Source organism: Gadus macrocephalus, chromosome 13 (genome assembly GCF_031168955.1).
Source record: "Gadus macrocephalus chromosome 13, ASM3116895v1".
Classification (NCBI taxonomy): domain Eukaryota; kingdom Metazoa; phylum Chordata; class Actinopteri; order Gadiformes; family Gadidae; genus Gadus; species Gadus macrocephalus.
The window spans coordinates 3,399,246-3,419,323 of NC_082394.1; the positions used below are offsets into that span (position 1 = coordinate 3,399,246).

The following is a 20,078-nucleotide window of genomic DNA, read 5'->3' on the forward strand; positions in this document are numbered from 1 at the left end:
TGACGGTGTCAAAAACAGTTCTCCCTGACAGCCAATCCCCCGCCAGTGGGCTGTCCCGACCTGGAAGAAGATAATGCCGTGTAGAGGGGTCATTGAGGGGTCAACCCGAGCGCTTTAGGTGAAGGCGCGTGGGGTCGCGGGTCGCTGGAACTCCGTCGTTGAGACTCAAGTTGCACTCCCAACTAATTCGGTTGATTGGCAGGTCAAGCTCTTCTGAACGCCTTGTGTTGGTGTTAGAAAGGGGCGGTAGACCGGGGTATATCGTAAAGGGTCAACGGACTGCATTTTTTTTTTAGAGATTTTCTAACCGGTGGCCACTCAAAGCGCTTTACAATATGACCCAACATTCACCAATTCATGCACGCATTCACACACCGACGGCGGAGTCAGCAACTCGAGGAGACAGCCAGTTTCGTCGCGAGCAGTCAGGGTGAGGTGTCTCGCTCGGGGACACATCAACACTCACTCAGCTAGGAGGAGCCGGGGATCGAACTAGCAACCTTCTGGTTACCAGCCAACGCGCTCTACCTCCTGAGCCACATGCCGCCCAGGGCTAAGGGCTACCCTGCCTCCCTGTGCGGGTCGCCTGCGCCCCCGGAAACAGCACCAGAACCAGGGGCAGCGCAGTCTAGTGGGAAGGAAGCACGACCGTCGGAAGGTTGTGTGTTCGAACCCTCCCGAGTGTGTCTGCGTACCAGAGCCAGATGCCCTACCAGGCCGCTAATGAATCACATTAATTATTCAATCGTGTAATCCGAGTCCCATTGGACCAAAAGGTGTCTGCTGAACGACGTGGTAGCACAGCGGTGGGGACACTGAAGCCAGTTCCCAGCTGACCTTTGCAACGCCTCCACCACATGACCAGCCCTGCATGCTGTGGGTTAATGAGTGACACGACAACACATTTCCCCTAAAGTTGTTTCGATACAGATACCAGTACCGGAAATTCCCCTGATACTGCTTAAATTGCAGCATCGGGGAATTTCCGATGCTGGTATCGATACTGCTTCAATTGCAGCATCGGTATCGATCTATGCGCCGAGCCGATCCCATCACATGAGAAGCTACTTTAACTACACTAACGTCACAAACACGTGCGGTGTTATGCTGCGTTCGTTAACGCCCGGAGGCGGGAAGTCCGAATGGGAAACGCGTCATCTCTGACCTACAAGCGCTCGAGCTACCAAGTCGGAAAAACACGGATGCTCACGCTCAATAAGAAGTTTACAAATGTATTATCATCAAAGATTAACAATGTAAATGATCTAGTTCGGAAAAAAATATATGTCGTCTACAGTAAGTGAACCGACTGCAAATTGTCGTCGTGTTAAGAGAATCCTTCAATAAGAACGAGACTGCTATCAGAAGGTATAATGCTCGGTTCTGTGTCTGTATCTACTCGTCCGATACTGAGGTTCAGGGGAGGCGTACCTGAACAGTCTGGCGGTCCGAGATCCCGCTGTAGACGGAGATCTGAGGCACGGCCTGTCTGGTACCGGTGCTACTGGGGAGGACACTGGCGCTGCCGCCGCTGGTGGTGGTGCTGGCGTGGCCCGCGCCAGCACCAGTACTCCCAGTGCCACCGCTGCTGGAGGCGGCGGCGGCGGCGGCGGCGGCGGTGGCGGTGGAGGCGGCGGACGGGGGCGGTGGTGGGGCTGGTGCTGGGGGGGGCGGTCCACCGGTGCCGGCCATGGAGGGGGGGGCAGCTGGCTCACTCTCCATGGTGCCCTCGGCTCTCCTGACCTTTGAACCCCGGCTCTTCTGAATGGCTCTCCTGTGCCTGTCGGGGCCGAGGGAAGAGGAAGTGAGTGAGAAGGAGAAGAAGAAGAAGAACGAAAACAAGACGGCAGCGATTGGTAGCATATGCTTCAACAACTCCTCCATGTCACCATAACGACGAAAACGCAAGCTACAGAGCCAGCTAAGAGCTGTATTTCAGACCTGGTAGTGCATGCTGGGTAATCTGGGTTAAAGCCCCCCCCCAAGCAGCCCAGAGCACGGATGGCCTTTTAAAAACACACGTCAGCTGTCCCGGCGGCGGGCCAAAGCAGAGGCCTGCGAGGGAGGCGCGTTAGGGGATGAATGGAAGGGGAGCCCGCCGCTGGAAGAGGGGTTAGGAAGAAGAGAGGAAGAATGTGGTCCTGGAGTCCAAACCTACACCACAGCGCAGATGAAGAGGACTTGATGGAGGCCAGGGGGAGAGAGAGAGAGGGAGCGAGGGAGCGAGGGGAACTAAGAGAGAGACAGACCGAGACTTAGAGAGCGGACAGACAGACACCGAGAGAGAGACAGAGATAAAGCATGAGCGAGTGAGAGAAGCAGAGAGAGACAGAGATAAAGCATGAGCAAGTGAGAGAAGCAGAGAGAGACAGAGAGAGAGAGACAGAGAGACAGAGAGACAGAGAGAGAGAGCGAGAGAGAGAGAGAGAAACTAAGTGATATGCAAGATAATGGACAGATAAAGCATGAGCGAGTGATTCAACCAGAGACAGAGAGAGAAAGCGAGAGACACAAAGCAAGTGTTTCAGGAAGCCCAGCGGCTGGGAGAGAGTGGGAGAGAGAGTGAGAGGGAGCAAGTGGGAGAGGGAGGAAGGGAGGCAGGGGTTCCTGCCCCCCAGGTTCGCCGTCCGGGTGAAGGGAGTAGTGAATGCGAGCGTCTGTCCGTCAGGCTGCCCTCCTCCTGCCTGTAGGACTGCGCTGCCTCAGCAAGCTGGTTTGCATTTCTCTTTGTACATGTGTGGGAGTGTGAGGGAAGTAATTAGGCCGAGGGAGGGAGGGAGACGTACGTCCTCCTTCCCCTCATTACCGTGGAGATTAAGAAGCAGGGGCCCGGGCTGAATGCCTTCAAACCAAACCAGCAGCAGATAGGATCTGCCTCCTCTGGTGGAGCCACGCCAGGATCTAAACCAGGGAACCCTGAGCCAAGACCGGCTCTAAACCAGGGAACCCTTAGCCAAGTCCTGCTCTAAACCAGGGAACTCTTAGCCAAGCCAGGGACTAAACCAGGGAACCCTTAGCCAAGTCGGGCTCTAAACCAGGGAACCCTTAGCCAAGTCGGGCTCTAAACCAGCTAACCCTTAGCCAAGACCGGCTTTAGACCAGCTAACCCTTAGCCAAACCCTGCTCCAAACCAGTAAACAACCCTTAGCCAAACCCTGCTCCAAACCAGTAAACAACCCTTAGCCAACCAGGGTCTAAACCAGAGAATCCTTAGCCAAGGCAGGGTCTAAACCAGAGAACCCTTAGCCAAGGCAGGGTCTAAACCAGAGAACCCTTAGCCAAGGCAGGGTCTAAACCAGAGAACCCTTAGCCAAGCCAGGGTCTAAACCAGAGAACCCTTAGCCGAGCCAGGGTCTAAACCAGAGAACCCTTAGCCGAGCCGGGCTCTAAACCAGCCAACCAAAAGTAAACAACACGGCTCTCCTGAGAATCTGGGAAAACAAGCAGCTTTAGAATTCTTGTTATTCTAGTTTCAAGCCTCAAGTTACTCAGAACCAGTAATAAAATGTTCCAATACCTTTTAAGATAATCAAGGACCAAATAGCGGGAAACAAAGTGAACTGTTCTAACATAAAAACTGAGAAGAAATATCTTGTCAGACAAAAAACAAGCATACATTGCCTTGATTTAAGATATTTTATCTTACCTAGATTACAATCTTTGCAGCGAGGACGAGACAAGACGGCAGGAAGTGAAGAACCCAGTATGGTAACATGAGAACTCGGGACGAAAATAACCGCGGGATGCAATAACCACAAACAACAACAACAACAACCACAAAACAACAACAACACAAGCAGAACCAGAAGACGGAGCAAGCTGTACCCTAGCGTGCCGATTTCACACCCGACAGAGCCCCTTTTCCCCGGTCCGTCTGGTTGTTTGGTTGTTGGGTAAACAAGCGGCCGTCTCTCCGTTTGGTATGAGCTCAACATGTCCGCTGGGTTTGGGGTGTAAATAAAGCCTTCCTGCCCGCGCTCCCGAAGGCAGCAGCAGCCGCACCAGAGGCCGTTGACACACACATTGTGCCTCGCCATGAATGAAAAGCAGAGATCTCTCCAGAGATGCCGTCCAATGACCCCTTCTGTCAGCGTCCCTGAGAGAGCACCCATTCATTCATTCAGCAGCCTTGAGGAACCCCCCCTCACTCACCCCCCCCCCTCCCCCCTGCCTCCCTCCCTCCCTCATCACCTTCTCTACACTGATGACCCTCCAGCTCAACACCAACACTTAAAAAGGTAAACAACAGTCTTCCTCCCTCCAGCGTGGGAGGAAGACTCGTCACCATGACAACGCAGCATCACGTGGCGCCTCAGCGCCACCAGAACCCGACGACGCCGAGTGACGTACCGACAGCGCTCGGGCCCTGGACGACAGCCGGACACGGAACGACCAAACGGGTTCTGCCAGCGGAGAGAGAGAAGACTGGAGGGAGGAGAGTGGAGAGGGGGGAGCGATGGAGGAGGATGCCCCCCCCCCCAACCCGGGGGAGATCTGCCTGTTAGGCTCCAGACAGACAGACTGACTGTCTCTCCTTCAGAGATAAAACAGCCACACGAGAGGAAGTGAGGCAGGGAGGAAGGAGTGAGTCCTGGGGCTCCGTCTCCCCCTCTGACACCCCGCCAGCCGTGGCGAGGAGCGGGAGAGACGCTGACCCACATTACACCACAACACAGCCACAGCCACGCGTTCCTCACACACAAGGAGAGATCAATAGCAATACAGCATGGCACAGCCCAGTGGATTCAGAGGCTGCTGGACGCACAACCAGAGACAGCGTGTGTGTGTGTGTGTGTGTGTGTCTGTATGGGGGGGGGGGCGGTGGGTTCCTCTCCTCTGCCGAGACAAAGCCCCCTACCCTCGCTGCTCCTACCTCCTCCTCCCTCCCCCCCGCCGCGATGCAGGGGTATAGTGCCCCATCCCCCGGGATCCTGTTGTTGTCCTAGCCTGGGATGCTACTCCTAGCGCTACGGCTGCTGCTCCTCTTTGTCTCCTGCTCCTCCTGCGCCGGTGTGCTCGCGTGCGTGCGTCCGTTGCCGTGGCGGTGTTGCCGTACCCTCGCTCACTAGACCCCCGCTAGCTGCTCTCGTCGACCCCCCCAGCAGCGCGCAGTGGCTGAGCTGCTCGTCCCACCGCCGACACCCCCACTCCACCAACCAGCCCCCCCCCCGGCCTGCCTCCTGATTATCTGGTATCCTAGCGACAGCCAACGGGGTGCCTACGGAATCCCCGTGCGGGAGCCGCGCGCTGATTGGCCGCCGTGATCCCCCCTCTAATGAAGATGATGGCCGTGGTTCCCCTCCCCCCCCCCCCCTTCCCCCTTCCCCTTCAAGCGGGGAGCGCATATTTTGGAGGGCTGCACGGAGGCGTTTATGCTAAGGAACCGGCGACCGGGTGCAGATGGAGCGTTTTATGGGGGAAGCATGCAAAAACAGTGCATAAACGTGCAAATGAGCGTGCTTATAAAGACAGCCGTGATGCATTGTGGGTAGGATGATGGAATAGAACATATTTTAAAGAGTCAGACACCACTGGCGTCAAGCGATTCCTTTTAACAAAAATCTGTGTGTGTGTGTGTGTGTGTGTGTGTGTGTGTGTGTGTGTGTGTGTGTGTGTGTGTGTGTGTGTGTGTGTGTGTGTGTGTGTGTGTGTGTGTGTGTGTGTGTGTGTGTGTGTGTGTGTGCGCGCGGAGGCCATTATCATAACGCTGGGACACTAATGACGGTGGATGTGCGGGGATGAGACTGAGTACTAGGGAGTGGGATAGACCTCTCTCTCTCTCTCTCTCTCCTAACCCAGAACACTAACACCCCACGGCTTACACGACTGTGTGAGCAGGGATGGCTCACTAAACCCATTCCTAGAGATTAGCCTAATTCTGCTACAGCCTTAACCAAATCACTCTAACCAGCCACACTAACTACAATTAAATGGAGCGCTAAAATGATTCAGTACGCCAATAGGGCCAGTTTAGAGAGATTATTGGAAAATAATAGTTAATAATAATGGTATAAGATGACACACAGAAAAACTCAATCCCCAAAACATGAGACGTATTAGAATAAAGAAATACTTAATGTGAATCCAATTCTTAAAATCAAACCCCCATTAACATGTGTGCGCGCACGTGCGTGACTGTGTGCATGTGCGTGTGTGTGATAGCACCCTCATTGTCTGAGGCCCCACATTAACATGCCACCCCAAATGTCTGGCGGGCTGAAATACAGCCGTCTTCAGACGCTACCCGGCACGCTACGTGCAATTGATTGCGAGCGGCCATGCACAAGCCTCATTGATTATGATCTCCCCATTAGCATATAGATTAGCCTGTGGTGGGCTAGCCAGATCCATGTGCCTGCAGTCACACACTTCAGCGGGGGGGGGGGGGGGGGGGGGGGGGGTAATGCACCGACGGCGGACCCAATATGGCTGGTTGAGTGGCTGGGGAAGTGGTGGCAGCGGTGTCTTTGTTTGATACGAGCCATTTAACCCGAGGTCTCACTGTTTTAGACGGCCTTATGAAGCCAAGATGAACCTATTGTAAACTCTCTCTCTCTCTCTCTGTGTGTCTGTGTGTGTGTGTGTGTGTGTGTGTGTGTGTGTGTGTGTGTGTGTGTGTGTGTGTGTGTGTGTGTGTGTGTGTGTGTGTGTGTGTGTGTGTGTGTGTCTCTGATATTCGCGCTTGTGTGTTTGTGCGTGCGTGTCCGATATCTGCGCGCATCTGTTATGCGTGTGTTCTTTAACAAAACGCAAGCCACTCCCCCTGCCTGCCCTATAGCCAGCTGATCAATGCCATCCCCCTCAATGCCTAATAAGCTGTTCTTATGGGCATCACAAGCAACGCGAGCCAGTGGATGACGCAGGGTGCAAAGGCACAGCCAGGGACAATACCACTGGATTCCTCTGGACAGACGGAGGCATTCTCCACTGGAGATAACAGATCAGAACCATTGGCTGTGTGGTTGGGCTAAGCCGTGGATACAAACAACTGTTTAGTTCCTCTATTGGCTTGTTTTAATGCAGTGGATGCCGATCTGATGGAAGGTTTGAAGAGCCAAGTTAGATTAGGAGAAACCTTGGCTGGCGCGCGCGCCCCACACACACACACACACACACACACACACACACACACACACACACACACACACACACACACACACACACACACACACACACACACACACACACACACGTTTGGAGAGGAGGAAAGCATATTGCCAGCCTGCAGCCGCAGGGCCGGATCTGATTGTCTGCGTCCGTCTCCATTGGCTTGTTGATTTTCTGTCTGCTCTCAAGTGTTGTGAATGAAGGGTTATTAGTGGCCGAGGCCCGGGTCTGATGAAGTGGTCCGACTGGGGACAGTGGTCTGTCTGGAGTGGGGATATGAGGAACGTTATGAACGCAATCATGGAGGATTTCACATGACCCAACGCCCATATAGTTCTGATCGAGGGACCGAGATGAGGTCAAATATGAGGTCTGAGATGGACCGAAATGAGGTGGATCATGTTTAAAGTGATGGAAACGGGACCTCAAATGTATGATGACATATCACAGGGGGATGTATCCGCTATGAAACCACTCAATAACTTGTCAGTAATATGTCCCAAAGTATATTACTAAACATCTTATGCTCCGTCTTGCAAGGACTCGGAGGTTTCAGGGGTGTTGTCTGAGGCGGTTGTGTGGTATGCAGTGCCCTACATGCCCTACCTTACTTACCTATCTCAAAAATGGGAGCCTATATAATTGCTCACTGCCTTGGCACCAAAGACAGCGGGAACAGACTCCACTCATTAAACCGGCTTCAAGGAAATCAATGGACCGAAATCAGGTGAGATTGCGATTGATTTACCCGAACATCATTTTCTGAATCTTAATGCACCTTGACAACTGGCTGATAACCCTATGACCGGCATTGAGATGATGTTGAAGGCAGTCCTTAAAAAACGAATATTGAACTGTTGGTGACAGAATCGGTCACCTCACTTACATGTCCAGCAGATAAAAGGCAACTTCTGCGTCAGATCCAAGACGTCTTCCTTCCCTCTTTATCCTCTCCATTGTGCGAAAAGAGCGCTGATGTAAATACTGGATTTAAAACTCTTTCTATTGTTTCTCTTTTCTACCTCTTCTCTAGAAGTCTTTGGAGTGTAAGCTTGCCAGAACCATGAGCCATTACACGATGAGAAACAATGACGGGAACGTACGAGCTGCCTCCCTGATCTTGATTGACGCCCACGGAGCACATGCGCTCCTTTGAGCTGCTGTGATTGAGCAGGAATAAAGCAGGGGCTCGCCGAGGTCTCTCTGCAGAGTGCCGCGGCAGAGTCGGAGCAATTAACCCAGATCCCTTTAGCCTTGAGGTCCGCGTCTACATGAAGGTTAATGTTTCTCTGAGTACATTTCAAACCAAAGATAAATCGCATTAATTCTTAACGATGATGATATTAAACGACTAGGACTACAAATTCACTGAAGCTATAACATTCAGATCTCCACTTGAGATAACAGAAACATCCACCTAGCATCCACCTAGCATCCACCTAGCATGACCCATTGACCTTCTCTATAGAAGGTTACAAGTCCCAGAGAACAGTGTCTTCTATATGTGGATCATTTGAAAGGTCAGGCGTTTCTCAAAGTGGGGGCAAGTTGGGAGATGCTGGCACCATCATTAAGGAAGTGACTGATATTTGTGAATATGTATACGTGGAGCAGAACAAGTACATGGTAAATGGACTGCATTTATTCAGCGCTTTTCTAACCAGCGGCCACTCAAAGCGCTTTACAATACTGCCTAACATTCACCCATTCAAGCATAAATTCACACACCAACTGCGGTGTCGACCACGCAAGGAGACAGCCAGCTCGTCAGGAGCAGTGAGGGTGAGGTGCCTTGCTCAGTGAATCCTCAACACTCGGAAGCCCCGAGTGTTGAAGCCGGTGATCGAACTAGCAACCTTCCGGTTACCATCCCAACCCACTCTACCTCCTGAGCCACATGCGTCGGGGGGGGTCCTGTTTCCGAGCCGCGTGTCCCAACAAGCTGCTCTCTCCTCGTGGTCTTCCCCAGAGGTCGATAGCCAAGACGGTGAGCCGCAGGTCGATGAGGCCCTGTCCAAACAAGAGGCCGCCTCAGCGATGCTTTCTTTAGTCCTGCCCGGCTGAGATCCACTCAGATGCACGGGGCCTCCCCTAAGGGGCCCGCTCCCTCCCCGAAGGGCCCGGCTGTAAGTGAGCCATCGGACCTCTTCCTGCACAGATGAGTAAGCCGGCACAAAGAGGCCGTGGGCAGTGTTCCAGGAGAGTCCTTTAGCTGCGGCTGGAGCTCGTTGTGAGCCTGTCCACTCCTACTCAGAAGCACTCGAGAGTCAGGTCAATTGACATAAATGAATTTTGAAAAGAAATTTTCCAAGACTGTTCCTTCCCAACAGCGGACCACAGTCACATGAACTCAACCCCTATAGGTCTGTCTCCTTATGGCGGCGTTTTGTTTGATAGAAGCCCTTTAACCCATACAAAGCCAAGGAGGAGGTCTAATTCTTTAGAGCACCCTGATATCGCCCCGTCTGACAAGCCCTCATTAGAAAAACCCTGGGTTCTAGAATCGGTGCAAATACTAAAAACCGAAATAACCTCACTGTTAATAACCTCATGCTGCGATTACACCAAGGGCACCCTGGGTCATCTCCCATCTCAACAATTTGTCCCCAGGATGTGGAGCATGTGGAGGAAAAACCTGTGTGTTCACAACACCAAAACTCTTTTCACTATATTTGACAACCATATATTAAGTTTATTTTATTTTATGAAAGAGTGTCTTGAATGTACCCTTAAAACAGTTACGTGATTGTTGCTTTGCATGCTTAATTTTTTCCTGTTGTAAAATACAAAGTCCTTTGGTGATTTGAAATGCTTCATAACAAGATATCCTATAATTATGAATCAGGACGAAAGAAAACCGACAGAAAGAGGTTAATCCTGGGTGGATGAATTTGGGAGGGTGACTAAATGTTGTTTTGGCGTCTCTCATCTATAAATAGTATACTAAAGCCCTGTCAAACAATGCCATCATTGACTACAGATTAGCAACATGCTACCATTACAACCTTCAAGTCACAACTCAAAACTCACCTGTTCAAACTCGCACACAACGTCTAACTGATCACTGTTTTGATTGTTTTTTAGTTTTGTCCTGTTTTTGTTTTGTTTATTTCTTATTGCTTATGTTTATTTATTTATTTATTTATCTTTTTCCACAATGCCTTGTTTTTTTTAAAAAATTGTATGATGACTATATGCTCTGTAAGGTGACCTTGGGTGTTTTGAAAGGCGCCTCTAAATTAAATGTATTATTATTTATTATTATTATTATTATTATTATTATTACAACCAGAACGAGCTCTCAAAGTCAGGCCTCTCTCCAAGGATCCTGCACTCCAGTAGGGGGGGAGAAAGTAGGTCAGGTATGGGTTGAGGGACGCCAAAAGCAGCACAGGGAATGGAAAGGATTCAGACAAGACAAATGTCTCTGGCTTCAGCCAAGCGACATTCATGGGTCTGCCAGTCTCGTGCGAAGTTCTCCATAAAAAGCAGCTAGGCCGCAGACCAACATCAACACACCCATTGGTGGAGGGTATTAATCAGGGGCAAGGGAGAGCTGGGGTAGGGGCTGAGGTACCAGGTTGGACCCAGTGTCCTACCAATAGCCATCCTTGGGCAAGACGCCCAATACCTGCTCCTTAAAGTATCTGAATGCACTAAAAGTCACTTTAGATCATGACGGCTGACTGAAGGCCAAAAAGCAAGTTTCAGTTAACAAACCAAGTTTGGTGGCTCCACAACTATTGCCAAATGAAATCTAAATTATAGCCATCCATCTAATTGTTAGCCTGTTTAATAGCATCTTATAACACCCGCCTTCACATCAAGAACAAAGTTCACAAAGGCCAGCGGAATGAGGTAAGCTAGCTTTAGAGTATGCGGAGAGGGAGGTTTGGGGAGAGGGAGGTTTGGGGAGAGGGAGGTTTGGGGAGAGGGAGGTTTGGGGAGAGGGAGGTTTGGGGACAGCTCCTGCCTGGGAGTCTGAGCTGTTAGGGCTGCTCGATTATGAAAAAAAAGAAAATCATAATCACGATTATTTTGCTCAATATTGAAATCAAGATTATTGAAGCGATTATTTTTTGAGTTTGAAAACATGATGCATTTATCCAGCATGTCTCCCCCAAAGTTCTTCTTAAAAAAAGTACACAAAATGGTCAAAAATAAAATGTTCAAAATTAAAATAATATCCAGCTGCACTTGTAATGAAAAACAATGTTATTATTATATTAGCTTTGTGATAGTTTGACGCTAAAATAGAAATTGCGATCAAACTTCGATTAATCGCCCAGCCCTATGAGCAGTAGGTGGAGGAGGGTGGAGGAGGAGGGTGGAGGAGGAGGGTGTAGCAGCGCCTCGGAGCTCCCAGTGCCCCACAGGGAATCGATACATCTGTGATGCTGATCCTTGATCATTGGTACGATTAGTATTCCTGATAGGATGAAACTGGTGCCAAGAGACTGCATTTCACAGAAACCTGCTCTGAAGAAACACCCTAACCTACTTCCCTAATCCAAATGCTTTCTCAAGAAGGTAATTCAAACACTCCTTTACATACTTTAAAAAAGAAAATTAAGAAGAACTCTAACTTTGAGGTAGATTATAAAAGGCCATCTTCTGTGTGTTTTGCTTCACATTCTCTTCCGAATAAGCAAAAAAGAAAGCATGCACTGCGGTGTCCCTCATTTCAAAGATGGGGATGAAAGAAAAACTAATCCGCAAACTCAAAAGAATAAAGCATTAGGAAGGATGTCCAGGCCGGCCATGAGGGGACAGAAACAACTGAACTTACTTTTGGGAAACCATAGAAGCGGCGGTGATCGGTTCTGAGGGATGTGACCGCTAAACCTATCGGCTCGGAGGAGGAGGAGAACAATGCAATACTGGTCAGACGGGCGGTGACTGTTGGATTGGATTTAGCCATCAGGAGCTTGGCATTCAGAGCAACAAACAGACTCCAGAAGCCAGACAATGTGCATTTTATCGGCACCACGGTGCCAATGGCATCCTGGAAATCCTCTATGATCCTTGACAGAAGTCCAAGAGAACTGACAGCAGGGAGCATTGATGTGACGTACAGGACCAGGGAGAAAGGAAGGACGAAGCGGCAGACAAAGTATGAATCCCCTCACCACTCATACAGGATCAATCAGTAGCGGCCAATCCAGGACTCCACGATAAGACTTTTAGACGTTTAGGGCTCTGGAACGTTGTTTAAGAACAGTATGTAGAGTAGGCCCGTGACAATTTTTGATTACATATTGTACATCGCACTTGAAGGGATGATCAACAAAAAATAAATAAACTTTCAGGCGGCCATTAAAGGTTGGGTACGGAATTTGCTTTTTTGGCCATTTTTGCAAAATTACTTGAAATCCTTATCATAACCCGCTTACAGCCACTGAGTTAGAGGTACTGACATGAAAATTAAACAAGTCAATCATCTGTGGAACGGGCAGGGCTCGAAAAACTCCAGCCAATCATTTGGATTGCCACCTCGTTGCATTGGACAGTAAGTACGTCCATCAAACGGTCGTACTGCACTCCCCCTCCCCCGCGCCCCGCGCGCGACCCCTTCGTGCAGTACTCGTGACCCAGAGCAAGCTCCTGTTTGTTGTTATCCTGCGGTAGCTACTGGAACTAGTTAATCCACATTTGGACCTAGCAGTAGAAGACAATTTCCATGGCAGACAAGACGCCACCATCCCCACCACCACCACCACCACCACCAGCAAAGAGAAGGAAAACTCTTTTTCAGAGAGTAATTGATAATAAAAACGCTGAAAGAGAAAAACTGAAATCAAGAATAATCCTAGGCGCTGCTTTCGAACGTTGGCGGCAACTGAAGGACGAGAAGGGTCTAAAAACCGATGCTTGTGTGGCGGTTGACATAGTTTCAAAGTTTATACCGTTTATACTCGGTAATACCGGTGTTGAGACGAGTGTATTACTCGTTGTGAAAATGTCCACACCGCAGCAACCCTAGTGAAAACCAGGACTTCCAATACAATTATATGAAACAAACATACATTTTCTAAAAATAGTAATGATTTATGTGACCGTTTAACGTTTATAACATCTGGTGCAACCATAGCCGCGAGAACGTATTCTCAGCAGGGGGTGCTGGAAAAAAAAAACTCAGCCTGCACTAGACTCGCAACTCGTTACATTGATAAAAAAAAGATATATAGCAGCGCAGCTCAATTACACCAGTGCATGCGCGCACAGTTGAAAATCGATCGTTGTGTTCACTTTCTTCACACCATGGTTCACATCCAGCTGCTCACAGAACAAGTTTAGCGCACCACCGCTACCCTCACACTTTTTCATATAACCTTTTTTCAGCACTAGGTCATATGAGCATTAAATAAATGCTGCGTCTCAAAATGCCTTGGACAGCAGCGAGGATGACTCGCTTTGCCACGGGCCGAAACAGTTCGGAGCGACCACAGCCAGAGCGAACACAGCGGGGCAGAGGAGTGTCAGGAATAGTCTTTGGTGTACACATCAGTACGGCCTATTTGCACTACTGTTTAGTGGCAATGCAGTGTTTTATTCTATGCCTTTTTATTTTCGTATATTATTTCAATGAATACAATTTATTTATTCATAAAAACAAGATCTGGTCTTCAAATCTTTTTTCCAAATATAGGTCGTCTTACAATGGGGTTTGTGTTTATATTCGGACCAATAGAGTGGCGAAGTCACGCCCCTTCCGGTAGGGCTCATGGGACCTATGAGATCGAAAAAAATTAATGGGTGTCAATGGAGAGAAAATAATTATTTTCTGGTCCCAGTCTTTATATGCCCTGGATTACACATATGTTGTTTGTGGATTTAAATGATAATTTTTCATGCAAAGAAAACTAAAAATGTTCGTGAAGAAGTTTGATCATTTTAGGTTTTATGTGAGGCCGCTTTGTGAACTACAGCTCTTCGCTGCTCTCGACGCATATGATATACGTCACCACACCCGCCCTTGGAACTCGGCACAGAGATGGCGATCTCTCTGCCCCACTTCACCGCTTTTTCCAAGGGGAGGATAAAAGCATCGAAAGAGGTGAAAACCATTATAAATCGGGGCACGTGCAGAGTTTCAGTTATGCTGATGGGAAGATTGTCGGTCTTCTCCACGCCAGTCGCAGGGAGCGTGACGTCACATACGAGCCGTGTAGTCTCTCTCGTTGTGTTTTCTCTACAGCCTTTATCTGAACAATTGCACAATAAACGGTCTAACTCTTTGCATGAAAAATTATCCTTTAAATCCACAAACAACATATGTGTAATCCAGGGCATATAAAGACCGGGACCAGAAAATAATTATTTTCTCTCCATTGACACCCATTCATATTTTTCGATCTCATAGGTCCCATGAGCCCTACCGGAAGAGGCGTGACTTCGCCACTCTATACGGTACAGCGGGCGCTCACATGACGTTAAGCATTTCCTGGTGCATAATGTGACGCTTCAGAACCTAAAATCCCGTTTCTCCCCGTTGACACGACAACACATAACCGGCGTTTTCAGAAATCTCCACTTTGGCCGGAGTTTTTAGAAATGATCGTTTTCTGTGATAAGACAGGGCCTCGGACAGGGGGTGTTGCAGCACCCCCAGCACCCCTACTTCCCGCGGTACTGGGTGCAACTTACAGCTGAATGTAGTGCCATGTTGTAAAACGAAAACCTACGCTAGCCTGGCTCGCTCTCGCGCATCTCTGTTCGCGCTCGTGCATGATTGCGCGTCCAGGTACTTGGAATGGGTGGAGTCAGAGTCAGCGTTGAAGGAGAGGGGGTAGGACCATTTGAGTTGTGTATTTTCAAAATCTGCTGGCGTTTCGCAAATCGCATACCCAACCTTTAAGGGTTAACCAACCTATCATCGGAAACACATTAAAGACATGTTTGACTGCAAAACAATGGATATTTACGATATCCTGCTTTGCCGAATGTGTAAGAAAGGTGCAAGAAATTCACGAAAAATTGATAATACTCTAATGCATATGCACATCGCTAAGGCGGAGACGATGAAGAGGACAGTCGTTTTGCAGACAAATGTGTCTTAATCGTCCACTCTGTGTTCGCCACTCTGTGTTCGTGCATATGCATTAGAGTATTATCAATTTTTCGTGAATTTCTTGCACCTTTCTTACACATTCGTCCACTCTGTGTTCGCCGAAGGGGGAAATAATTGCCAGGAGGCCAAGTCTGAGACGGAGCTTAGTGTTAGTAGTAGAGGTGCACCGAAAATTCGGCCGAAAACGCAAAAAAAGACACATTCGGCTTTCGGCCGAAAGCCAAATGAGTGGCCGAATCGGAGGCCGAAAGTGGTGGTGACGCAAAATTATACAATCTTGTCTGATTACACAAGCAAGGAGCACAGGCCACCTATACGATCTCAAAATAGTAAAATGTAACAATTACGCCACCCCCTCTAGCTTTTTATAGGTTGTGAGTTGTTTTGTTTACCTCGCCATGAACCGCGGGAATGTTTAATCTAACGTTCGTAAGCTAGTGAATGAGCGCTGGCTCAACCTGTCAGCAGAGGGAGCAGCCGCCGCGGTGTGTTTCCGCGGGACCTCCAGACCTTTTGCTTACACTGCAGTGCTGAGTTCAGGCCAACAGCAAATCGGATCAGCCCGACGCGTTATTAGATCAGGCCTGGTGCGGGCCTGCGTCCGTGCACACGTCTACATGCGGTAGTTAATAGTAGGGAGTCATTGGTTATTCCCGCTCACAGTCACCGACGTAATGAGTCGACGTCGTTAAAATACAAAGAACTTAGCCTCTGCCTGTGATGCGCGCGTTAAACCCCCCCCCCCCCCCCCCGTTAAAGACACCTTTTGGAGCTGTTAGGTTACCTTGAATAGAGCGCTGGGACGTGGGGGGACTGCGCCGGTCGCTCGGGGGGGACTCTATATATGTATATATATATATATATATATATATATATATATAAAAAAAAACAGAATGAATTGAAGGGCATTAATGAAACTGATATCAGTTCTCCAACATTTGAAGATTTCAAATAAACATTTTTCCTTGAAAAACATGTCTAAACATTTATTGTAAGCAGTAGATTTAAGCAATATTTAAAAATAGTGTTTTGACAACTTTAAACGGAACCGTCATTTTCGGTTTCGGTTTCGGTATTCGGCCAAGCGATTAATTATTTTTCGGTTTCGGTTTCGGCCACAAATTTTCATTTCGGTGCATCTCTAGTTAGTAGTGCTAGTTCGACCCCCGGCTCCTTCTAGCCGAGTGTCAAGGTGTCCCTGAGCAAGATGCCTCACCCTAACTGCTGGAGCTAGCTGTCGCCTTGCGTGTTTGACTCCGCCGTCGGTCGTGTGAAAGAACAGTTGGAAGTCGTTTTGGATGAGAGCGCCCGCTAAATGCCCTAATGAAAAATATCTGAACCCAGATGTTCAGAACATAGGTTGTTGGATGTACACCCTGCTGTGAGGGTGGAGATGTTTATGGTGGAGCAGAATGTCCAAACGCTACGCCCCGTTAATCAGCACTAGTGACGAGGAGGATTTATATCCAGGTGGACGACCATTGCTCCCTGAGAGCAGTAAACATTACGGATAGGGTTTACATTAATTATTAAAAGATATGATAATGTTAAACGGAACATTATGATGAAATAAAGTCCCGCAAATCACAGATAAGCTTTGTAAAATTAGCTGTTGTTTGATAAAAGACATGGCTATAAAATAATAAATTACTTTAGATTTTGGATAAAACAGTCATTTATAAATGTTTATGGAATTCTGTGTTTTATTGCTTGCAGTAGACGTTACTCCCATCAGCCTCGGGTAATTGGATCATAAATTGGCGATCTAGAATAACAATGAACGGACAATATTAAAAAGAAGCCATCGCCAAACTCTAGATACAGTCGACTGATTAAACTCAACATTCGATCACCTTTACATTCTGATCATCTTCAGTCCTGAACGGTAGGGAATCCACACAGTGTGGCGTGCGAGCACACAAGCGATGTGCATTGCGGACCAATCTGGCTCCACTTAACGGTGAAGCCCAGGTCCACAAAGTGGGCTTAGAAGCGTCTTTCAGGCCTTTACTGCCACTTTCGCGCCTCATGTTTTAGGTCAAGGTGTTACAGTTAATGAGGAATAGAAACCGTGTCAACGAGTCGTTACCAGGTTACCTTGATGTGCAAACTTTTAGAACAGTTATGATGGGGGTGGAAAAGAGCTTTCTGTATCTGGTGCTCCTGGCTAGCAATGAAACCGTTTAAAAATAAGAGAAAATAAGGATTTTGGAGTCCGAAGCGAAATCCTACATATCACAACTAAGGAATAAAATGTTTTATGTTGCAATTCGTCAACCAAATACACAATTTACATCCACGAAGCAGATAGTATGTGTTGTGTTCTAGATCCTAAGGACATGCAGTAATACGCCAAAGAAAGACATCTGTGTGCAGAATGCAGACTAACGTCAGGGAAATACGTGAATGATCTCACATGTTCACGTGAAAGCCAAACATAACAAAACTTTGGAGTGCAGCGTTTGAAAGAAACAAACTCGGACCTCTGGAGTAACTTAAAGCCGCCTCAGTGCCATGATGGCGATGTGCGCCTCCTGCGTTTTGTCTCCGCTGGTGACGGTCGGAGTAGCAGTCAAGTTGGCCCGGCCCTCATGCCCGCTCCACCATGTGCCAGGGGAGGTTGGAGTGATCAGAAGTACTTTTTTTTTTACCAAACCATAGCACCATCTTGCTCAACAACAGAGTGGAAAGCCATCGAGTTTAAGGGCAATTTTTACTTCATGGATAGGAATCGATTTGGTACATGGCATTTGGAGGTTAATTACCAAAACAACAGCAAGACCATTAATTATGACTTTATAACATCATATATTTATTTATGTATTAAGTATGTCAGAAAAAACAGTATTGTCTTTTAAGTTAAGTTGTCGAATTTTCACTATCAGCAAAATCAATCGCGGTAGAAAAGCACTTTGGAACCACCAATGAACTTCCAGCTGCTTAAGTTGGAGTCAGAGGTCAGCTTCAACTCTCACCCTGCTCCTTTCCCAAGCATGGGTTTAGAATGACCTTTGCCCTGACATAGCATGTAGCATAGCTATTCTAATGGGCTTATCTTCCACTCCCAGTTGGCTGGGCTTAACTTCAGACGCTGTACGCCGACATTCTTACGTCCAGAAGGGTGGTCATTGGAATTAGAAGAATCAAGCATTGGTCACGATACTGCAACGGGGTGACTATAGTACCACATAACTCCTCTCATATGCTCCTGTACATCAAGGCAAACATACAGGAAAGAGCAAGGGAGGGAGGAGGCCTCTAACCTAACAAACGGAAGAGCACAGCATATCATCGTTAACCATCTTATAACCCTAGCAGGAACCGTGCAGCGATTAACGAAAGGACAGCCATTAAGGCCTATTGAGCAACTTCAGCGATTACCGTACAACCTGAGACCAATTACAGCCTGACACACAACAAGGTTGAACCCAAAATTTTCACAGGTTTTTCTGTCTGATTATCCCAGGAGTTGAGTGGCGATAGAGACTGAACGGGGTACAGAGAGACCGAATCACATAATAGCCTGCCCTGCCATCATTCTGAATCAACCTCAATAGCCCTGGAGAACATCGAAGGGCAGCATATGGCTTCATGTCAGCCAGTTGTTATTTTAGCAACATTCGGGTCAATTTTAGGCCATGGGGCATTTGGGCTTCAGTTCTACAAGAGATCAGTCGACCGCTGACTATTATTGCTCAAAGGCATGGCACAGATTACGCACTTGTCAAAATAGCTGGCCCATCGCCCCGAGCCCAGGGTCACGACCCCAGAGACGAAGTTGGTGTGGGTGGGGTTGTGGGCGTGTGTGTGTGTGTGTGTGTGTGTGTGTGTGTGTGTGTGTGTGTGTGTGTGTGTGTGTGTGTGTGTGTGTCTAGATAATAAATAAAACGGACCCCAGAGACGAAGTTAGGAGTCTCTCAGTGGAGGCTGTTGCCAACGTTACCCCCTTTTGCATATGGTCGTTGCCTCCCCTACATAAAAAAAACATGCTAAAAACATTAGCAGGCTAACACCCCGCCTCCGCGTCAAACTTCGCCTCGCTATTCGTGATGACTTCATGGTCATAAATCCATATTGCCGTAATGAAACCCCACGTAAACCCGTGCCAACTGAGGGTACAACTGGCTTATTTATCCCTCTTCTTCTGGCCCAATCTGGCAACACCGCTGGGTAGCCGCAATGCTAACGGTGGCATTAGCGGTCGCGGCTACACACGTCGGTTGTCACGCAGCCGGACACACGTACGAACCCACGCGTTCCTACGCGCCTCGCCCCCCGACGGAGAGCGACGGGGACGGGTCCCCTGACGGCACACAGCGCTGCGGGGCAGGGGCAGGGACAGGGGAGCGTGTCGCCCTACCTCGGCCCAGGGCCTTGTTGTTGTTTGTCGCTCCTCCTGCGGCGCGTCTTCGCTGCCGTCGCGTCGCGATTTCACCCCGATATCCTCCTACACCATGTCGGGGGTTTTCTGCGCGTTTTATCCGAAACGCTCAGGACCAGACGCGCGATATCAGAGCGAGGCTCGACAGTGGAAGAGGTATGTCTTCGTTTGCTTTCCAACACCACGTGACCCCCAGCCAATGGTAGAGGGCGTGACATTTGAACACGCCCCCGGCCCCCGGTCCACCACCCCGCCCCCCGTCCCGCCCCGTCCCGTCCTGGTCTATGGTTCCACGCGTTCGTCAAATCGTCCGCCCGTCCCCACTCTGAACATTGGTATAAGCGACTATACCTGTTCCAGATTGACCTATATTGGAAGGTAGCCTAAATTGGAAAACAAGTTGCATGTTTCATTTCGATAAAAAGGCAGATAGTTCGGAATAACATGCAAATCCACTGCATGAGGTTTCCTATAGTTATACAGATATAAAGGGCAAACTGTCCATGTTTCTGTGTGTGT

The 20,078-nt window shown here is 48.7% G+C and overlaps 1 protein-coding gene across 4 annotated transcripts; it reads right to left on the reverse strand.

Annotated features, from left to right (window-relative positions):
- Window positions 1-6: 6 nt before the first annotated feature.
- LOC132470528 (sterile alpha motif domain-containing protein 1-like) lies at window positions 7-19,758 on the reverse strand. 4 transcript variants are annotated; one of them, XM_060069228.1, is made up of 2 exons: window positions 19,539-19,758; window positions 7-1,780 (listed from the first exon to the last, which is right to left on the reverse strand). In XM_060069228.1, exon 2 carries the CDS (start codon window positions 1,720-1,722, stop codon window positions 1,417-1,419), a length of 306 nt encoding a protein of 101 aa, XP_059925211.1. In that variant the 5' UTR covers window positions 1,723-1,780; window positions 19,539-19,758; the 3' UTR covers window positions 7-1,416. The 4 variants fall into 4 exon arrangements, 3 of the variants coding, with proteins under 3 accessions (XP_059925211.1, XP_059925210.1, XP_059925208.1); XM_060069227.1 differs by lacking the exon at window positions 19,539-19,758 and adding an exon at window positions 4,874-6,683; XM_060069225.1 differs by lacking the exon at window positions 19,539-19,758 and adding an exon at window positions 3,826-4,859.
- Window positions 19,759-20,078: the final 320 nt, after the last annotated feature.

Bases quoted from the DNA above. Each gene is read 5' to 3' on its own strand.
- LOC132470528 (XM_060069225.1), bottom strand. From the start codon at position 4,112: ATGGGTGCTCTCTCAGGGACGCTGACAGAAGGGGTCATTGGACGGCAT. The intron at 1,781-3,825 runs GTACAGCTTGCT...CGGCCCCGACAG, and splicing joins TGTGAAATCGGCACGCTAGG to GCACAGGAGAGCCATTCAGA.